The sequence below is a fragment of the Centropristis striata genome, chromosome 3 (genome assembly GCF_030273125.1).
Source record: "Centropristis striata isolate RG_2023a ecotype Rhode Island chromosome 3, C.striata_1.0, whole genome shotgun sequence".
Lineage (NCBI taxonomy): Eukaryota > Metazoa > Chordata > Actinopteri > Perciformes > Serranidae > Centropristis > Centropristis striata.
In genome coordinates this window covers 34763247-34783193 of record NC_081519.1, presented here as the reverse complement: position 1 = coordinate 34783193, position 19947 = coordinate 34763247, and the positions used below count along the sequence as shown (strand labels likewise).

At 38.2% G+C, this 19947-nt stretch overlaps 2 protein-coding genes across 2 annotated transcripts in view; both read right to left on the bottom strand.

Moving 5' to 3' along the window:
- Positions 1 to 8: 8 nt before the first annotated feature.
- On the bottom strand, positions 9 to 11605 carry LOC131968107 (T-complex protein 11 X-linked protein 2-like). The gene is made up of 10 exons (XM_059328852.1): positions 11543 to 11605; positions 7596 to 7686; positions 7342 to 7471; positions 7107 to 7227; positions 6247 to 6467; positions 5466 to 5602; positions 4243 to 4424; positions 3019 to 3200; positions 2416 to 2588; positions 9 to 1764 (listed from the first exon to the last, which is right to left on the bottom strand). The coding sequence occupies exons 1-10, from the start codon at positions 11603 to 11605 to the stop codon at positions 1532 to 1534; spliced, it is 1533 nt and encodes a 510-aa protein (XP_059184835.1). The 3' UTR covers positions 9 to 1531.
- Positions 10612 to 19947, bottom strand: part of phc2b (polyhomeotic homolog 2b (Drosophila)) — a 47732-nt gene continuing 38396 nt past the window's right edge. The window contains exons 10-15 of the mRNA XM_059329935.1: positions 18800 to 19014; positions 16839 to 16968; positions 16561 to 16666; positions 16359 to 16473; positions 14130 to 14454; positions 10612 to 13218 (exon numbers count right to left, since the gene is read on the bottom strand). Coding sequence (XP_059185918.1) covers positions 13064 to 13218; positions 14130 to 14454; positions 16359 to 16473; positions 16561 to 16666; positions 16839 to 16968; positions 18800 to 19014 — 1046 coding nt within the window. The 3' untranslated portion in view covers positions 10612 to 13063. The remainder of the gene's footprint in view (positions 13219 to 14129; positions 14455 to 16358; positions 16474 to 16560; positions 16667 to 16838; positions 16969 to 18799; positions 19015 to 19947) is intronic.

Genomic DNA, 19947 nt, shown 5'->3' with positions numbered 1-19947 from the left:
CAAGTCTGTTGTCGGCATTGATTTTGTTTTATGGTTAAAAATGTAAAAACACAAAGAAAAAAATAATGCCAGCTGTTCAAAGTGACAAACATAATAACATGGTAATTATTGTACAATTACACTATCAGTGTTTCCCCTGCTGTAGAGATTAGTGGGTGGTGCAACTTCTAATCTCAACAAACGATTAGCACCAGTTTGTGTGTACTGTGTGTTATATTCGAGTCACAGAGCTGAGCATCTGATTCCCTGAAGTGTCTGGTTCTGCTCTGCTGTGGTGATGGCATTTACAGAGTCCTTAAAAACTGTTCTTGCCATTTAGATTTGTTGCATGATTTAAAAAGAAATGACACAGGTCTTTGCTTGATTTGCAAAACAAAGAATATGTTTTATATCAGTTATTTACATTACATTAGGGTTCCCGCTCTTTTTAAGAAATTGTTTTACAGACAATACAGGACAGCACTTGCTCACAAACGGTCAAATAATTAACCTTATTTTTATTTGTTGTTTTCTAATGATGCAGGGTTTTTTTTTTTGTTTTTTTTTAAATGGAGCAGCTAATCCTACCAACAATCAAGTTTCAAAGAAAATACCAACTTTGTTGTGTAGCAACGTGTTTGGTTATCTTTAGCACCCTGTTTAAGTTGTTTTTGTGTTTAGCTCTGCCTGTTAAAAGGGATCCAGGAATCCTTTTATGAGATTATTGTTCAAAAGTATTCAATGTGAACGATGATTTCTTGGTGAATTTTGAGACCTGAATTTTCATTTGTTTTCAACTTATTTAGTTGAGTGAATCATTGCTCCTAAAGGTTGGAAAATGTATCAATTCAGTATTTATTTACAAATAAGTGCCTGTTTGGTATACCACCTCCCACTAATAAAAACAGCTGAAGGGGAAACACTGAGTATAGCTTTGGTTTATAAGCAAAGGTGCAAAAAACAAAAACAATCAGAAAAAATTGCACAAAGTCTTTGGTACATAATCATCTGTCAACATAAAGATAAGAAGAGAAACCAGCTACATATTAAAACTAAAGTATTATATACAAACTATCTGCATGATCTTTGGTACTTTGTTTTTCCTGAGACTGTTTATCTTGAAATGAAGAGATCTGAGAACTGACAGAAACCAACAAAAGTGTATTTTCAGACAATCGATTTTTTCCCCCTGCAAAATATCTCAGAATCAAAATCTGTCTCTTTTCATAAACGTACTACAAACTATTTGTTACTCTTGTCTGGGTGGAAATGATTACTCATTTTGTTTCACACAATCTGTTAGTTTTTCTGATGTTTGTGCACTGAAATGTGCAGCCCAGATGCACCAATGCAGTAATAATTCAGTACCTGCCTCGAGCTTTGAGAAACTTTTTGTTTAAACACCTGAAAAATATAATAGTAATGTACATTTGTGTAAATGTCTTTCCCTTGAACATTCTTGTTTACAGTATTTACACTCTATAGCGACACGTTCGGTGCCAACTGGCAGCTTATGTTAAGGTCACCGGAGGTTGTCTGGGTCGCCCTCAGTCTAGCGCGTGTCGTCCCCGGTCTCGGCCTCTCCTGGCGGGAACAGCAGTTTCCTAAGGACGGGTGCGTAGAAGGGACCGAAGACCGTTCGGTTGAAGTGGACGATTCGCCCAAAGGCCGTCCCCAGCTCGGAGAGCTCGGCGCTCACCAGCCTGAGGGGAGCGGGCAGCTCTGGACTCCTTTTAGCGGGGCCGCCCTGCAGCATGGCCTGGAGGAAGCCCTGTACCCTTTCTCCTGTGTTTGATCGAGGGAAGGATGAGGGGGCGGAGGGAGAGAGAAGGAGAGGAGTCAGCTCTCTGCAGCATCCAAGTTTGAAACATTCATGTGATAATAACCCAAACTAAATGACATTATAAAGCATGTTACCTCCTACACATTAAAATATACCACATTATTCTGTGACTATTTTGATAATGAATTAACAAGTTGAATCGTTAATACTCTGGTTCTCTTCGAATGTCAAGATAAGTTCGATTCTTTGTCATATGTGATGGCAAACTAGATGTTTTTTTTTGTTTTGGACGATTGGTTGAAGAAAACGATTGATGTGAGGATGCACCACAGAGCTGTCAATTAGAAAAATAATTGACGGATTAATTATTAATGAAAATAGTTGTAAGGCAGGTTTCTCTTGCCCTGTGAAAATAGTGTCTTTCCAAACTGTCAGCTTTTTACAAACGATAATGAAATCTCTTTATGAAATATATTTTGATTAAGCTTTGAGGGGGTTTGATGTATCAGCCTAAGTTTTCTAAAAAAAAAAGTAAAAACAACCACCAATAAAGCAATGGATATTTAAAAAAAAAACCCTAATATGTTAATTTATACTATTTTCCCCCATTGGTGCTTAAATAAATCATTGATGTAGCGCTCTTGTGCTCTGACCTATGAGTGTGCGGACAGGGTTGTTGTGCTTCCACAGCTCAGAGATTTGTCCTTTCAGCAGATCTCGGCTCTCCTGAGGCAGCGCTGCTCCTCCGTGGCTCCTCACAGCTTCGGTCACCAGCTGCAGCACTGTCTCCCTGAGCCCCAGCAGCGCCCCCTTTAGGTCTGCTTCCCTGCGGCACCAGAAACGAGCATTAGACAAATTACCAGCTGGGTTCATTAAATGTGTGTTAGGTCACAGGCCGATTAATTTATTAATTTTATAAAGAGTGATGAGCAAAGAGTCCTGGGACTCACGGAAGTCAATAAATAAGAGTTTTTAATATCACCAAGGTCTCTCAGGTTTGAATGAAATAAAATGACATTTTAATAAAGGTGATTAAAGGAGAAGTAGCCTATGGTGCATTTTATTGAGTGTGAGCAGGCTGCTGTTCCACATTTATCCACTAATCATGACGGGGCTTCTCTTGAACAGAAAGAATGAGGTTAGCTGGATCCGTTCTGACAAGCTAGTTGCCTCCTGTCACCTCCATTGGTTTCCTTCTCATACAATACCTGTTCCCCGTGACAGCCAGTACATGCATCACCAAATCCTCCTCTTACCTGGTGTGACTGCCCTCCAGCAGGACAGTGACGGACTGCCTGAGTTTACCTACAAACCCCTGCAGGGAGAAAACGGCGCCCCCACACTGAGCATTGGTCAGGAGCAGCACTGACGCCTCCAGAACCAGCAACTGGAGCCGCTGGCCCAGAACGTCCAGGCGGGCTCGGTCCATCAGCACAGTCTGTGTGTGGAGGTCAGAGTCTCGTGTCAAATGGGTAACCACGGGGTGTTTTCAGCATAAATATAAGTCTTTCTGAAGAAAACCAACAGCTACAGCTTAGATGACAAAATCCTAGCTCCCAACTAGGGGTAATCGGACATGAGGGGTATATACAAGAAATTTAATATGATAACTAGTTATCAACTGAGCAGAGAGGTTTAACCCTAACTAGTTGGCTTAAATAGACTACTATTAGTAATGGAAGTATAAGTGAAATTCTTACCTACAAGTAAATTATAAAAGTAAAAATAGCCAAAAATTTACTTAAGGATATAATGTTAAAATAGATGGCTAAAAGTAATAAATAGGTGGTTTAAATTGTTCAGTGAACGTAATGGATAAGTGTTGAATAGCTTTAAGCCTAATGGATAAATGGGTTATAAATATATGGGTTAAATATTCAGCAGAGGTAACTGATAAATGCTTAAAACTTTAACTACTCCGTGTGGCAGTAACACAGATTCCAACTTAACCAAACCACCTAAACATCAGCCAGGTGTCCATCCAAATGGGTCACAAATATTGTTGAAATTCGAGAAAATCAGCAAAAGAAAATTGGATTTAAATGCTAGTTTCCATCCACCAGCGTTGTGTGAGTATTAGTAGTTGGCTCATCAAGATAAGCACTAGCTGGAGCCAATTCACCTGTCAGAAAACCACGATACCACTGCAGAAGAAGCTGAAGATGACGTAATTAAGAGAGTAGTTCAATTTGTTTGAACGACATTGTTGTAGGCCAACAATATCTATTTTTAAAGAATAAATAGTGCTAAATAACATGAAGTTTAAAATCAGCTGTAATGAACACACTTGGAACCTGATGGGTGATGTTGACGGAGGAGTACTTGAGTTAATCTGACAGGACTGTGTCAGTACATCAGACTGGAGCTCTAATGCGTTATCACATAATTTAACATGCAGCGGGGTGACAAGGAGTGTGTTGGGAGAGTGAATATTTCCTGATAATCAATAAAATATCATTCAAATTAAAAAGGCAGCTGACCTCGGGATATTTCTGGTCTCGCGGGTCCCAGTGTAGCAGACGCATGTAGGCCCGGTTGAGGACAGCGGTGGCGCTGACAGGACCTCGGCTGTCAGGACGGGGAGACTCGGGCCCAGCACTGACTGCTGCCGCCTCTTCTGATGCTGCTGCCTGAAGCCAAGCGGTGGTATCATCCAGAGAAGCTGAAAAAGACAAGGTAAAATATATATATGACAAAGACGACAGATTAGGATGAACTGCAATAACTACCAGAGGCAAGGTTCATACACTTTATGAGTGGTCAAATTCAAGCACTTTTCAAAGACTTTCAAGGTCCATTTTCAAGCTTTTCCAGGACCTTACAATGGTTGTAAGATGCATGTTTTAGATGAGTACTTACATGCTAAAAGGGGTAATTTCGCTCCAACCATACCGACAGCGATGGTTAACACTTAACAACCAAAATAACAGTTTGCTAATCTCAATATTCAATTTATTATTTTTTTAATTGAACATGTGATTGTCTATAGTCAGACTGTTGAACAGACAATAAAGATATATTCTATTCTATTCTTCTATTCTATTACACGAGAAATACAGTAAAAATTTCATGCATTTTCAAGCATTTTATCCAAAATCCAAGCACTTTTCAAACCTTGAAAATAAAACATTAAAATTTAAGCATTTTCAGGGATTTCAAGCACCCGTACGAACCCTGCAGAGGATTCACATGGTGTTTTGAGAGATACAAACAAATGTATTTATGTAGCAACAAAAAACAGTGTGAGTTTAAGTGTCTGTTTAGGGAGCATAGAGAATAAAACCAATTCAATTATGTCACAGCATCTGCACTAAAATAAGAAAATTACCTTTTGAAAAAATGTACATCTTCTTCTATAAACAAAAATGAAGTGAGTACTATCCTACTTTCACCACATTCATTTGCTAACAAAATGTATTTTGGGAGGCACTCATTTTTTTTTTTTTTTGCAAAACTGATTAGCCAGCAGCACTTGGACAGAATATCCGAGCCAGAGGTCACTGATTGGCTGTCCAGCTCCCCACTTAATCTGTGAGAAGCTGAAAAATGGCCTGATGGCGCTTTAGAGCAACAAGGGTCAAAATCTGTTTAATTGAAAAGTGAAATATCCGATGACCGTAAATTTCACAGTCACAAAGTCACCTTTATCATCTATCACTCACACTGCAGCAGTCAGGTTAGAGATTTAAACACCGCTCCTCACCCGGCTGCTTGTCCAGGATCTGCTGGAACTTGGCCCTCTCGTACTGCACAGCCTGCTGCAGGAGGTGAGGCCTCAGGCTCTGGATGGTGAAGTTAACCATGTCGGTCTTCATCAGGCCCAAGACGCGGAAGATCTCTCTGAGGTGAAGGACAGGGGAATCAGTTTTAGGTGAAACAACTTTGCTGAAAAATTACAAATACAGGCAAGTGAAATTTATTATGTAGCACTTCTCAAAACCGAGGAAGTGCTTCACAGGAAGAAGAAAAGGGACAGAATACAATTTGCGCAAATCAATAACAACTAAAAGGAAAATAAATTGTTTTTTAGATGTTTCTTAAAGATCTGCACTCATTTATTTCTTCTTGAATTTTTGTGGGAATTGAGGAAAAACAACAGAAAAAGTGTGTTCATGTTTACTTTTCAGTGAGGTACAGTATTTAAGACAAGCTGCTCCCCATTAAAGTTTGCAAGTGGCTGCAGGGTTTTTGCGTTAACCAAGTAAGAGCACACCTGATACAACAAATCAACTGAGTGAAGACAGTTCAGGTGATTGAATGATTGATCAGGTGTGCTCCTGCTTGACTGGAAGGAAAACCTGCAGCCACACTGGCCCCTTCATGGATCAGTTTGACCCCCCCTGAAGTAAACCAAGAAGACTTGTTTAGAAGTGATATGAGCCTGGACTTTTGTAAAAATGGGTCAAATGAACTGGGTTTATTTATATATACTTATAAATAGACACAAGCTTTGCCTGTGAAGGTGGTGTTAACCTTCTTCTCACCTCAACAGCTCCACGGGGTCCCTCAGGTCCCTCAGAGCTCTGATTGCTGGGTCTCGCACAGGTGCACATAAGGATGCCATGGTGTTGATGATGTATCCTGCCAGTCTGTGGAGATCCAGAGCTCCATGATCGACTTCCTGTTGGATCAGCTCCATGTCCAGCACCTCGTCCAGCTGAGACCTCAGCCTGACGTGACCGGGCAGCAGCAGGGACTGAAGCATCTACAAGGAAGTATGAGGTAGCCTTAAGTCACGTTTGAATACAGAGAATTATATGTATTATTTAAGGTTCATGTGGTTTAGAGCCAGTTTAGAGTTTAGAGCATCAAGTTGAATGAATATCAGATGCACATTAAATACACCAGCGCTAATCATTTTGTTAGCTTTAATCAGGGCCAGGCTAGCTGTTTCTCCCTGTTTCCAGTCTTTATGCTAAGCTTCGATAACCAGCTGCTGGCTGTACCTTTATATTTACCGCACAGATGTGACAGTGGCATCAATCTTCTCATCTAACTCTGCCCGAAAGTGAACGAGTGTATTCCTTATTGTCCAACTAATCCTTTAATCTAACTTTTACCTATACTCTAACTCTTATACCTATATATCTTTGAACTACCACTATGAATAGATAAATAAGTAATACAAATATTAAATTGTTTTCCCTCTAGAACGTATTCTCAATTGAATGTTTATTTTCCTAAATTGCAGATAGCTCCAATGAGCCTGTGAGGTTGGCCATGTGTTTTTATTTGTGTTTTCTACCCATACTGTATTGGTTTTGATGAATGAAAGGGGTCAAAGGTCTCAGCAAACCCCCTCCCCTTCTTTTAATGCCTATAATTTGATACCATACACACTTACCGTCTTGACTTCCTGCAGCAGAGTGACAGCATGGCTGTAGTTTGGAGGATCGTCATTCAGTTGCTCTTGAAGACTGTCCCAAAAGGCTCGGTGAATGGTCTCAGTCACTATGCCCTCCAGGCTACAGAAAGATAAAGTTTTAAAAAAAAAAAGCTCAAAAGAGACTAATCTCTCAATTCAATTTGGAAATAAGAATAACAAGGTCACTTTAGCTGTGGTGCAGTGTTATTCTTGCCTGTCTGTGGGAGGGCTCCTGGGTTTGAAGCAGAAGTCTCTGTTCAGTACTATCTCATGCGCGAGGTTCAGGTTGGAAACACAATTTTCCAGCTCCATCAGACTGGATAATGAGGCGGTGGGTGGGCTCCCTGACACCACAGACAGGACACACACACCCTCAGATAATTAAAACTGCCACGGTGGTAATAATTCAATTACTAATGGTCCCTGAACGTGCCTGAAAACAATAACTGCCATAATAAAGCTTCATACCTGTGGGAGAGTCAAGTTTTTCCAGACAGGGAAGGTCAGCTGGGGAATCATCAGCAGCCTCGTCTCTTTGATTTGGCATTTCAGCAACAGTCTAGACATTTAAATTACTCAGTAACTAATAAAGCCAATAGAGCTTGGTCGAATTGGCCACGATCTGTATGATAACAATATTAAGAGCTGCAATTATTAGTAGATTAACCAATCACTCAACCGACAGATCTTTAATCTGTATTATTTTACTAATTTATTCATCATTATTTTTCAAGCAAAAACGCCAAACACATTTTTCCAGCTGTTCAAACGTGAAGAGCATATAATAATAAATCAATTATGTTTGGGTTTTGCACTGTTTGTCAAATTTTAAAAAAGTCAGACGACATCATATTGGGCCTCATAACAGGAATATTTTTTTTCTGACAATTTATAGACTAAATTATGAATCAGTAGAAAATCTTTAGATAAATCCACAAAGAAAATTGTAAGTTACATCCCTGGAAATATAATGAATAAAATGTGATCATGGCAGTTACAAGGTGGTTTTACAGACAATAAAAAAACAGTGGTGGAAAAAGTACACAGCTGTTTTGCCCAAGTAAAAGTAACTCGATTAAAAAGCAAAAGTAACACCTATGCATTGAAGACTTGACAAGCAGAAAATGTAAGTATTGGAATATAACGAAACATGCATTCATGTGTAAAGTTGGAGGTCAAAATCTTTACCATGCCATGTTGGTATCAGTTTTTTCAGCGTTACCTCACCTATACATCACCTATATGTCCTGATAATTAATTTTTAACTTTGACTTACTTGATCAAAATGTTGAACCCAAAAGAAACTAAGGAAAACATAAAATCTGATCTTGAAAATGATGTTTCAAAACACAGAATTTGAAATGTTGCAAATATGAATACAGGTTGCAAATATTACATATAACAGGTAAAATGAGGATAATCTCTAGTTCAATATTTTATACTAAATATATTTGACAATATCTCCAGTTTTACTTGGCCGAATATCATCAAAAATAAATAAATCTGGCATGTAGTTTCAGGCCAGAACTTTAGAGGGAAGCTGATGGTAAGACTCAATATTGCTTCAGTTTTATGTCTTCACTTCCCATTGTCAAGTGTGTGACTTAAGCAGATTTATAATGCCTAAGTCAAAATAAAATGTGACTTGGGCAATTTTTTGAACATGCCTTGCCTTTGTGACTTAAGCAAGATATGGTAACACTTTATTTTGAAGGTGTCTACATAAGAGTGACATGAGCGTGTCATAAACATGACATGGGATGTGTCATGAACATTAATGACACTTTGAAGTAACATTAATGCTCATGATACTTGTCATGTCATGTTTCTGACAGGCTTGTGTGACTCTTATGTAGACACCTTCAAAATAAAGTGTTACCATATATTGCTGAAGTCACAAAGGCATGTTCAAAAAATTGCCTAAGTCATTTATTTCTCTTCAGTTACATCATTTACACACAGTGTTATTACTATTCAAATAGCCATCCCATTCTTTTTGAGTGAAATGATCAATAAATGTCATATGTTACACTTTTGGTGAAGTTTTTTGTGAGTTAGGCGATTATTTTGACAGGGTGACGAAATGTAACGTTACTTTCTACCACTAAAAAAAGCAACTTCATACACAAAATTGCCGATGACCTCAGCTAAAACTTTCTAACGTTAATTAACATAATGTATAACGTTAAGCTAAAATGTCATATGATTAAAAACAAAAATACCAAAAAAAACCCATAAAATTACACTGTTATTACAATAAAACACTTTCTAGAGACGTACTTACCTTTTGATGTTATTTCGATGAATTTATAATTTTGAGATGAAAAAAAGTAATTTACTGACTTACACAAACTAACGTTAACTAACCGTTTACCTTTCTACAGTTTAAAAGTCACACAACGTCACAGCATCAACAACGGTCAAGTTTGAACATGGGCTAAACCATTCTGATCGAGATATACGGGGGAGTTTCAAAGTTACAAACTTTGCTATTGTTTCAACACGTTGTTTTAACATCAAAACCCGTAAATTACCATTGTATCGTGATTCAAATGATTGATTTAAATGGCTTAACTGGTTGACTTTCTTTTCACGTCTATGTAAGAAGAGAAAAAAGGTCGACAGCATTTGGTTTGGTCCGTTCTCAAATCAAAACAGTGGGCGTGTCAGTACTGTATGTTTCTGTAGCAACGTGTCATTTAAAAACTCACCGTACCTGCTCCTTGTTTGTTTGTTCCTCTATTGTATTTCATTGCAAACAAAATGGAAAGTGGTCGGTCTGTTTGTTAAAACCGGTCATTGTATAATGAAACAATTATGTGAGAACAGCTGGAAATGTCCTGTTTCCTATAAACCAGGAACTTCGAGAAGAAACTGACAGATATGTATTAAAACAGCATTTGAAAAAAGGGAACAAACAATACTAATGTATTTTCCAACTATATACTTTTTTTCTAGATGTCATTTTTGCACCATGTACGTGCTTCTATACTCTACCGTGTTCTATACTTTCTACCATGCATTAGTTTTATACAATCCAGGTATAAAATGCTTTGAAAACGTCCCCTTTTCAAAGAAAGATTTTTTCAAAGTAATTTGTGCTTTTTTTTTTTTTCTATTTGGGCTTTGATAATGTTCTTGTTCTTTTAGTACACTTATTACAATTGTATTTAAATACATCTGATTGTTTTATACATTATTTTCCTTTGCATTATGTTCCCTTTCATTTGCATTTATATCAACAAAACTTCAATGACAATCATTTCTCAAACAAAAATGTAAACATATGGTGGTTATTCAAACACAAATGTGCTGCTTTGCCCCATTTAATATAACTACAAAGTGATTTTCATTGAGTTTTGGATTATTGTTTTCTTACAAACCAAGAACTTTTATTGCCTTCAAGAAGGCACTAACAGTGAGATTGAAATCGACTTTTTCTTTCACACAGCCACACACACACAGAAAATGGCCCAAGACAGAATTGTATTGCAAATTATTTATAATTGCAAAATGTTGTAACAAACTGTTTTGATAAATACAAGCATTTGACAAAGCCTTATCTAAAAAAGTTGACCTTTGATCACAGCCACAAAACACAAATAGATTTGATCATATTTCATTAGAAAAAAGAACATAAAAAATGATATTTATACATTTGCATATTTCAAAATATTGAACACCATTAAATTTCTGTTTTAAAATAAGTTTAACTTAAAAAAAAGACAGCTTCACACTTAGTTTCAGTCTTTCTCCTCATTTGAGCTGCTATGTACATATAAACGTGTTACATTGCTGCAGATGCTACTCTCACTTTAGGTCTCCTAACATTAAAGGAAACCAGAAGGAAAATAAGTGCCAAAAGTCAGGCTGTGTGAAGAGTGCAGCACAGCTGAATTGTTCCTCAGATAACTTAGTGTCCTCCTATGAAACCAAGACGAGAAATCAATGTCATATTTTAGTAAATCATTTTGAATAAGCGGTGAAAAATCATTTGTAAGCAGTTTAAATCTACAGGAGAAAAACTGGCGAGTTCCTCATGAAAGGGAAATCAATGTCACAAAAGAAGCTGCTTAAACGGTCTACTCTGCATTCAAGCTTTGTATTCGAGAGCCGTGAGAGTCTTATTGTGAGAAAAAAGGCAAAGGAGCATCTCCTGAATAAAAATGAGAAAATTAATGAATGCAATCTTCTGTTCCCAGCCACACAAAGAAAAATGGCTCTTTCATTCACACACCAACAAAACTGTACAAAAAACATCTCTAATAATATAATAATATTAATAATTAATTCAGACGTAACTGTGTCTCAATGCCTTAATTCAGTAATGACCGTGTTGCAGTATGACCCAACCCTGACACCACAGAGCAGTAAGTGCACTTTGGCACGACTTATTATCTCAACTTTCTAATTACCTTCTTTTTTCCTTTAAAATTGAACAGCTTTTTGTTGTTCTTGGGCCAAATCCGAGCCCCCATTTACACCTGCTGTTTTCAGCGACTCTGTATCTTGGTAATGGCATTTAATTAAGACCTTTTTATCTAAACCTAGTATTAATAAGAGTCCTTGGTATCCCAGTTCTGCCTGCATTATGATCAGGTCATTAGATGCAAAATAAAACGTAAAAGCACGTCTCAAGTGGAGGAAAGCAAAGGTTCTGTTTTTGCAGAGAAAAGGAGATTTGTTGCTGTCTGACGGGGAGCTTCTTTTCTTCTTGACTCTCTTTAAAAGAATAAACAAAAATACAGTATGGATGCCGTTCACACCTGCTGAGATCAGATCAAAATGTGAGCCAAATCAAGGGCCTGTTTAATAAATTGAGCCATTTTATGTAACTGAAATAAGCCTGGTTTATTTGGTAAACTCACTTTACAAACAGGCCCCTGAACACAATGTCAGCAAGACCAAAACCAAATCCGGTTTGGTGGATTGAATAGTCCAAATGCAATGTGTTCATGCCTTGTTATGGATTCAGACTGGATATCCAGAGAAAGCTCTATTTGAGGTGTGAAGAGCAAAAATATTCACTTATTTAATGTTAGGATTAACATTTTGTTAGAGAGTTTGCCACAGTCCTTACTGTGAGTGCAGGTAAACATGGGCGGCAAGTCTAATATCACCAACACGTGTCAGCCGGGTCGATTATTTCCATGTTTTCTCATTCATAAGCAGCTGTGCAAGTTATTCTGGAAGCAACGTCTAGCGAGATGGGGCGTCACATTTGCTGTTTGCATTAAGTTCAGATCTCAGCTTCTTTATGCAAAAAAGGAGCATCAAGCATGATGCACCACCTCTGGAAACTCCCAAAAAACATTTAAACTAACCGTTGTCTATCTAAAATAAAGACGGATTCAATAATTTCATCGCTTATTTCTCTCTTCAAATATTTTCAAAAATCACATTTCATTAAACCTCTTTCATGATATAAGAGAAATTTCCTAAAAAGAGCCACCATCTCCATCCGGTTTTGGAATCCTGGAGCAGACAGCCTTGAGTGTTTGTCCAGTCAAGGAATACCAAGATGCGTTTGTGTTAAGTGTGTAGCCTTTTATTTTTTGTTCTGTAGTCGTAAATGGAAATAAATCTATCTTTTAAATTCTTGAAATAAAGCTGGGAAATGTTCTATTGTTTATACTGTTTCAGGGTAGAAGAGCACCTGTCAGTTATGTATCGCAACCGACTAGTGGCACACCCATAGATCGGTTATTGAGCAGAGGCAGGTGAATGTGAGTGAGAGCGAGGTGAAGGGGGATTCAGTGGAACCGGTCCAGTAGTGGTGAGAAGGCGAGGTCATACTGCAGTCAGTCTGTGTTGTCAGTGCTACGATGACATCATCTGCCAAAGTTTCACACTGCTCTTCTCTCTCACACGTACAAACACACACCCACACACACGAAAATGGACGAACGCAAGATCAATGCAACACTGTTGTCCTGCTAAGAGTCTTTGAGCATGTTGATGCGTGCAAAGATCTTGAGTGCAGGTCCCAGTTTAATGTTCATGGTGCTCATGAGGTGGTCCTCCTTCAACAGAAGCAGAGCCTGTCCGTCAATCTCCTGAGAGCGAAACTCGTCTGCGATCTCCTGACAACCTGGAGGCACAGCAGAGGGAGAAGTAAGAGTTATAGACAACTCCGATCTCAAAAAATCCCAACCTCCTACGAGCAGAAATACAATGGAACAAAACTCAAAGTTGGACTCTGGCAGAGCAATGGAAGCACCAATGAAAATGCACATTATGAATGTAACCCATCAACTAAAAGGAAACAAGTTTATTTGCATGCATTTAATTAAAATAATACATATTATATAGTAAAACCTGTTCTTCAGACATTTCCAAGTACAAAAGTGCTCTAAAATAAAATGTTTAATGGTATCTATTTGTGTACACTTCCCAAAAACATCAGTTTGTCAGTCAGCCACATTTTTTTGTCTACGTTTGTTGTCTTGCACCTTGAAACACTTTGAGGTCGAAAGTTGAAAATTTCAAATGAGAAATTCTGACCCTCGACTTTGACTGGAAGGCAGCATCAGTCACGTCAAAAACAGGCATATTAATAGGTCTGCATGCAAAGATAGGCAGTATTCAAAATAAATATTTAATTGCTTTTGAGTCATTTGTATTTTGCTGGACAGAACACAAACAAGACGTGATTAATAACAAAATATTTTAGAAACCCGTAAATGTGTATTTTGAAAAATGTTACTTAATACATCATTTTACTGTATAAAGAGACAGGATGTGGATCTATGATGAAATTAGATTCAATACAGAGAGGTTGAGGTCAGACCTATTTGAGGCTAATAAATACCTAAAATGTGATTTATATGGACTGTTTTTAAATTCCTTTCAAAAATATATTTCTTATACCATGAATTTCGTATTTTATTTTGATACTTCTAACATGCATGTTTGTAATTTGTTACTTTTTGATGTATTTGTGCCGATATCTGTGTGTATGTAATGCTTTAGGAGTGTGTTTGCAGTGTTTACCCCTCTGACCTGGCAGTGAACGGATGAACTCATAAACTTCTTCCACGTTCCACTTGGTGGGGTCGTTGGGTAAGAAGCGCTGGCACAGTGAAGGTGCATCTCTGACGGCGCAGCCCTCCTGGTCCGAGGCCCTGCTGGGATGCCGGTGGACGGGGACCTGAGCCGGGGCCGGAGCAGGAGGCAGGGGTCCTGAGCTGGCCGCCGACAGAGGAGACGGCGGCTCCTCGTAACTGGACATGTCCGAACACGGGCTGGACTCCTCCTGACTGGGCTGCGAGGGATGCGGCGAGGACACGGAGCCGCCTTGAGTCTGCTGCGGCGAGGGGGACAGCTTCTGAAAGGTAAAAACAGTCGAGCGTGACGTCAAGGCGCTGCGTGAGAAATGAAAGGTTCGTCAGTAAAACACCACTGGGACATTGTGTTCGACATGTCAAAGATTAAAGGGGTAATAAGTAAGATTTATACTGTAGAACAGCTTCAGATGAGCATTATACACCTGCAGGGATTTGATAGGGCTGTTGGATCGATACCAATGCCTCGACAATCACTTTGTCAGGTGCTGAACCCTCTGGATTATAAAACTCGCTTCCTGGTCCAAACATGAAACAAAAGCACCCCCCGCTGGAGGTTCAGGACCCGGCCCTCGAGGCATTACATAACTCTGAACATTTTGGCTCTAAAGCCTTTAAAATATTGTTCTTGAGCCAAAAAATTTATATTTTTCCAGTATTATTATTCAGTGCAGGTTTGCTGCATGAACATTTTTTGAAATCTAATTTAATGCTTCTTTAAGACCTTGACAGAGAAAATGTAATACTCTTTCCACAGCATCATGAATAAGCATAAAGGCTGAGAAACATATCAATATTATATAGATATGAAGCTAGAGATTGTCTTAGATTTTGGATGTCTTAATAAGGCGTAAGTGTTGATTTCTGCCGCTGTTTTAGCTGAATTATTTTGCTTTTAATCACTGTAGGTTTGTCTGTTTTTATGTTTGATCTAATGTGAACTTTGATTTCATGTCATCATGCATTCACTGATTTCCAGCCTTGTGGAGCACATTGTGTTGCTTTTTGTATGAAATATATATTTATAGTGTATGCACTATAAATAAATTAGACTTGACTTTTCCTGGTTTTAAAGGCCACATTACAGTAAAATGATGTACTATTCTGAATTTACCAAACTGTTCTAGCATTATATCCCTTATATTACTGATGATTATTTATTGTCTGAATATTTAGTGAAAGCACTAAATACTTATCTCTACAATAATGTAACTAACACAAATGACATCAAGGTATTTGGGAAAATATATTGGGATATTTTATTTTCCTGTCATTCCCCTGCCTGAGATTTAGGTTTGAAATCAACTGGGCAATATTAAGAGACAATTTTCTGGATATTTTTATATCTTCAAATACCAATTTTATGTAAATAATTTCATGTAAAATATTAATTTTAAATTCTCGTAAGGTTGGAATTGTTTATCTGACAACAGTGTGTAAAACAATTTGGCTGTTCTGGTCGCTTCACACTCACACAGAAGACTGAAGTTTATTTTTCACATTTAGCAAACAGTATATACACCTTCATCCACTTTAACAGACCATTAAATCCAGAGGTGGACAGTAAAAAAGTGCTTGTATTGTTGTAATATTTGTACAGGAGTGTCTGTACTTAACTCAACTAAAACTTCACTCAAGTAAAAGTTTTATACCTTTTCACATCTGATTTAATCTGTAAACTCCAGCTAAAAGGTCACCAAATTAAAAGTCAGCTATTCTGCTTCATGTCACATACTGGCTGTTGCGTAAAAACTTAACTTTATCATCTCAGGCTCGAGTTTCAGTATTAAAAGTGAGGAGTCAGGACGCAGGATATCTAGGCGTCTCAGATGAATGTCTATGAGCAAAAACAAATCCAGTCTCTTTTGATGTCTATATAACTTGTGCAGTAGGCAGAAAATCTCTACTAATGCCTCCCTGTTCCTACTGGTCACCGATAAATGTTAACAAAGATCATAAAGTACTTAATGACCCTTTAAAGACAGAGGGAGATAATCGGGCGCTGACACAAATGATGCTGAGGTTCATTAAAAAGCATGAGGCGTGAAAAGTGCAGGGCATAAAATGTGCAGCAGAAGCAGTATCTGATGGGAGGTAAAGTGTTGATGGTGAAGTTTGTGTGTGTGTGTGTGTGTGTGTGTGTGTGTGTGTGTGTGTGCGTGTGTACCTGCTTCTTCGCCTCTATACTGGGGCGGCCCTGAGATCTTCTACGCCAGCGATTCGTTGGTTTACTCCTCTCTGGACGGAAAAGGCCGATCCGCTTCGTGCAGCCCACATTGTACCTGTCCACAAATTAAACTATTAGAACTTTTTGTCACATAATAAAATGGCTTACATAAGAAGAAATATAAAACTAAAAGGTCACTTGCCTCTTTGCACAAACGACAGAGCAGAATCTTTTAGAGCCTTTGAACGTGTAAGCAAAGTCGACCCAACCGCAGTATTCACAGGTCAGCTTGGGTTCTTGCTCTTTTTCTGTAGAAAGGGAAATAAAATAAATAATAAATAACTGCAATCACCAAAATTCAAGACTGAAGCTGGTGAATGATGTTGTTTATCATGTGGATGTGTGCTGTTTTGCAGCCCAATGCTACACAGCCTTTTGTACTTTATCATACAACATTATATTTAACACTTTGTGTCTCACCTGGCTGGTTCATGTCCTCGGGATCAGAGTCGCTGTTTGCTGCATTGCTGACGGGGGTTTTGTCGGGATCTGAGGAGAGCTGGTGATCCAGCTTCTTTGGACTGTCGATAAGAATGGGCAGACGCTCCACCTGGTGACAAAAAAACAAACATTTACAAAAGGAAACAGTCTCCAGGAATAAAAAACTGTTGTGCTTGCTGTAATTGATAATATGGTTTTAATCTAAATGTGAAAGACTGCAAAAACCATAATTCAGACATACATTGTGGTAGCATCATTGGACCCTATCTTACACCCAGTGCACTAGTTTCAGACTTTGTCACACCCATGTTGTGTAGGTAGTAATCCTTGTGTCTGTGCACACATGGCCGTGTTAGTCTTAAAATGAGGTGTGGTCAGGTGCTTTGTGATTGCACCACTGACCAACAAAAACTTGGTCTAAAGTTAATGGTGCAGTATTTCCCTGCAATTTAAAGGATAAAAAAAAAATCGTATAGTAAAATGTGCTTACATAGGCAGGTTCACAAAGCGTGTACATACTGCTTGTAACACACATCAGCGCTCCTCTTGCTCATCAGTTATATAGTTTATCACTGCCTTTGCTCATATGCAGTCAAATGGAGTTGTTGATTTGGAGACTGTAAACCACTCACTTCTCCAATTTTCCTGGTTTTACTGGACTTTTAAAAAGGGAAACAGGAGATGACTTTGTGCTTGGTTTAACTCATGTTTTACCAATAAAAACTCCTGAATAATTAAGAGACTAAATACAGCCTCTTGTGCATACTTTGCACCCAGATTATGCACAATTTATGCAAAACTGAAGTTAGAAACACCCTTAATGCACTTGTGTCATACACTTTACACCCTCACTATAGATCATTTAAATAGGGCTTATTAAGTGCAAAAACTACTTTTCATGTGTGTATCTTGACAGCTTGACCAACAGTGTCTGTTTGACTACCAATTAATAATTAATCTCCTAAATACATTATTGATACGAATAGATAAAATGAGGTAGGAGTGGACACTTTCCCTGGTTTAAAAAAATCTGAATAATTGTCCTTGAAAAGCCATGTTTGGGCTCACTTTGATAATTAAAGTAGGCCTGGAGACGTTGTTTGCAAAGTAAGAAATGTGTATTCATTAGTGCTGAAACAAATCGGTCAATCAGCAGAAAATGAATCTGCAACAATTGTGATAATCGAGTCATTAAGTCGTTAAATCAAGTGCAAATGGGAGAAAAAAATTAATGGTTTGAGCGTCTCGAATGTGAAGCCGGGCTGCTTTTCTCTGTTTAATATAACACACCTATTCCATTAACACAACAAACCAATAACAAAAATAGTCTTTAGTCTGAGTTAAAAGTACCACATTACTGTCTTTGCAATGTGAACACTGCACTTCTTCATGTTGTAAAACTGCCTGAATGTTTTGTGTGTATTCAGGCCTGTAGGCATGTAAATATAAAATATTTTATAGAGTATTTACACCAAATGTCCAGTAGGAGGCAGCGAGCCCCAAGCCTAAAAATAACAACAAGCCATCATGTTGCACCTGAACAAATGGCTTTTTCGTGAACATTCAGCGTTTTTCCGTGATTATAATAGAGATGAGATGATACACATGTCAACATGTACATGCATAAACAATATAGTACATCATAACATCAATATTAAGGTTGCTGACACTGATTAAAAGAAGTGTTTTTATGCCTTGAGATAATTGAGAGGCTACAGCTCGTTGCACACGCACCTTCATCCATCTGCAGTCTCACTAAAATTAATGACTGAATCACACTGAAGCTGCGAGCTGTCAGTAGTAGTAGTAGTAACAGAAGGTTTGGTGTTTGCCCGCTGACAGCTCCCCGCAGGCGAGTACACCAGAGAGAGAGCGAGTTGGCTCTGGGTTGTTTATCGTGTCTCACTGCTTGTGACAGTGCTGAGATCGGGGCCACTTACACACACAGGGAACGGCTCGGCTCCCTCCTGGATGACAAAGCCTTCGATGACGTGCGTGAGGACCTGGGGCTTGACGATGGCTTGGGGCGGTTTGTTCTCTCCGTTCTGCGGCGTGCTGCCCGTCACGGTGGGCGCCTCACTCTCATTTCCTGAAGTCATGGCTGGAGGTGGGGTCCCAGGTGCAGCGCTCGGCCTCTTGGTTGCGCCCCCTCCTGCTGACCAAGAAATTAATATAACACCATTAATTTGTATGAGAGGATGTGAGAGCTGGTGGACTGAGCTGGAATCAAATTAAAGCTGAAAGGTTAATTAATATTTTCTGTCATTTCTCATGCAGAAAAAACTAAAATCTTTCACATTTTATGCTTTTTGATGTCATATGTGACTGTGAAGTGAATATTTTGGGGCTCTGGTATGTTGATTGCACTAAACAAGCATGCTGAAAATGTCACGTTGTGCTCTGGATAACTACACTGGGCATTTTTCGCTATTATGAGACATTTTATCAGCAATTAATGTAGAAAATAATCAGCAACCAGCCTTAGATTGTATATCAGATTCAATCTTCAAATTAGGGTTGGAAGATAAGGACAAAATCTTTCGTCCTCATGTAATTTCACATCTTGATAACAATTCATATGACATCAAATGTTTTCTTGTTATTCTATAAGTGGGACATATGAAATAAGCAATTGGTTCTCTCCAGCTGTGCTCCCACGTGCAAGGATCAGAACGTAAAGCATCGTCCAATGAATGAAATTTGTCGGCAACAAAAAAATTCTCTATTCAACTGTCAATTTATAGGTCAAACATTAATCAAGAATCAATAAACAGATTGATTGAAAATAAAATAAATCATAAGTTGCTGCCTTATTAAATTTACAGTTAAGACTCTGAATACCCACTTTTATTATTCGAATTAAAGAGTTAATCTAAATCATCAAACTGGTGAAATGGATTTCAACTTCTGAGGAATAACATGAATAGCTAAAACTTTTAATAAAAGTATTCATTTTCTTATTTCTAAAGAGCTATGTAGTTGTTTTTCTCTTGCTTTTAGTGCAGTGTTTAGCATGTATACATGGGATATTTAACTATGAAGCTATATTACTCAAAGCAGACAGTAATTATCACATTTACAGCCATCT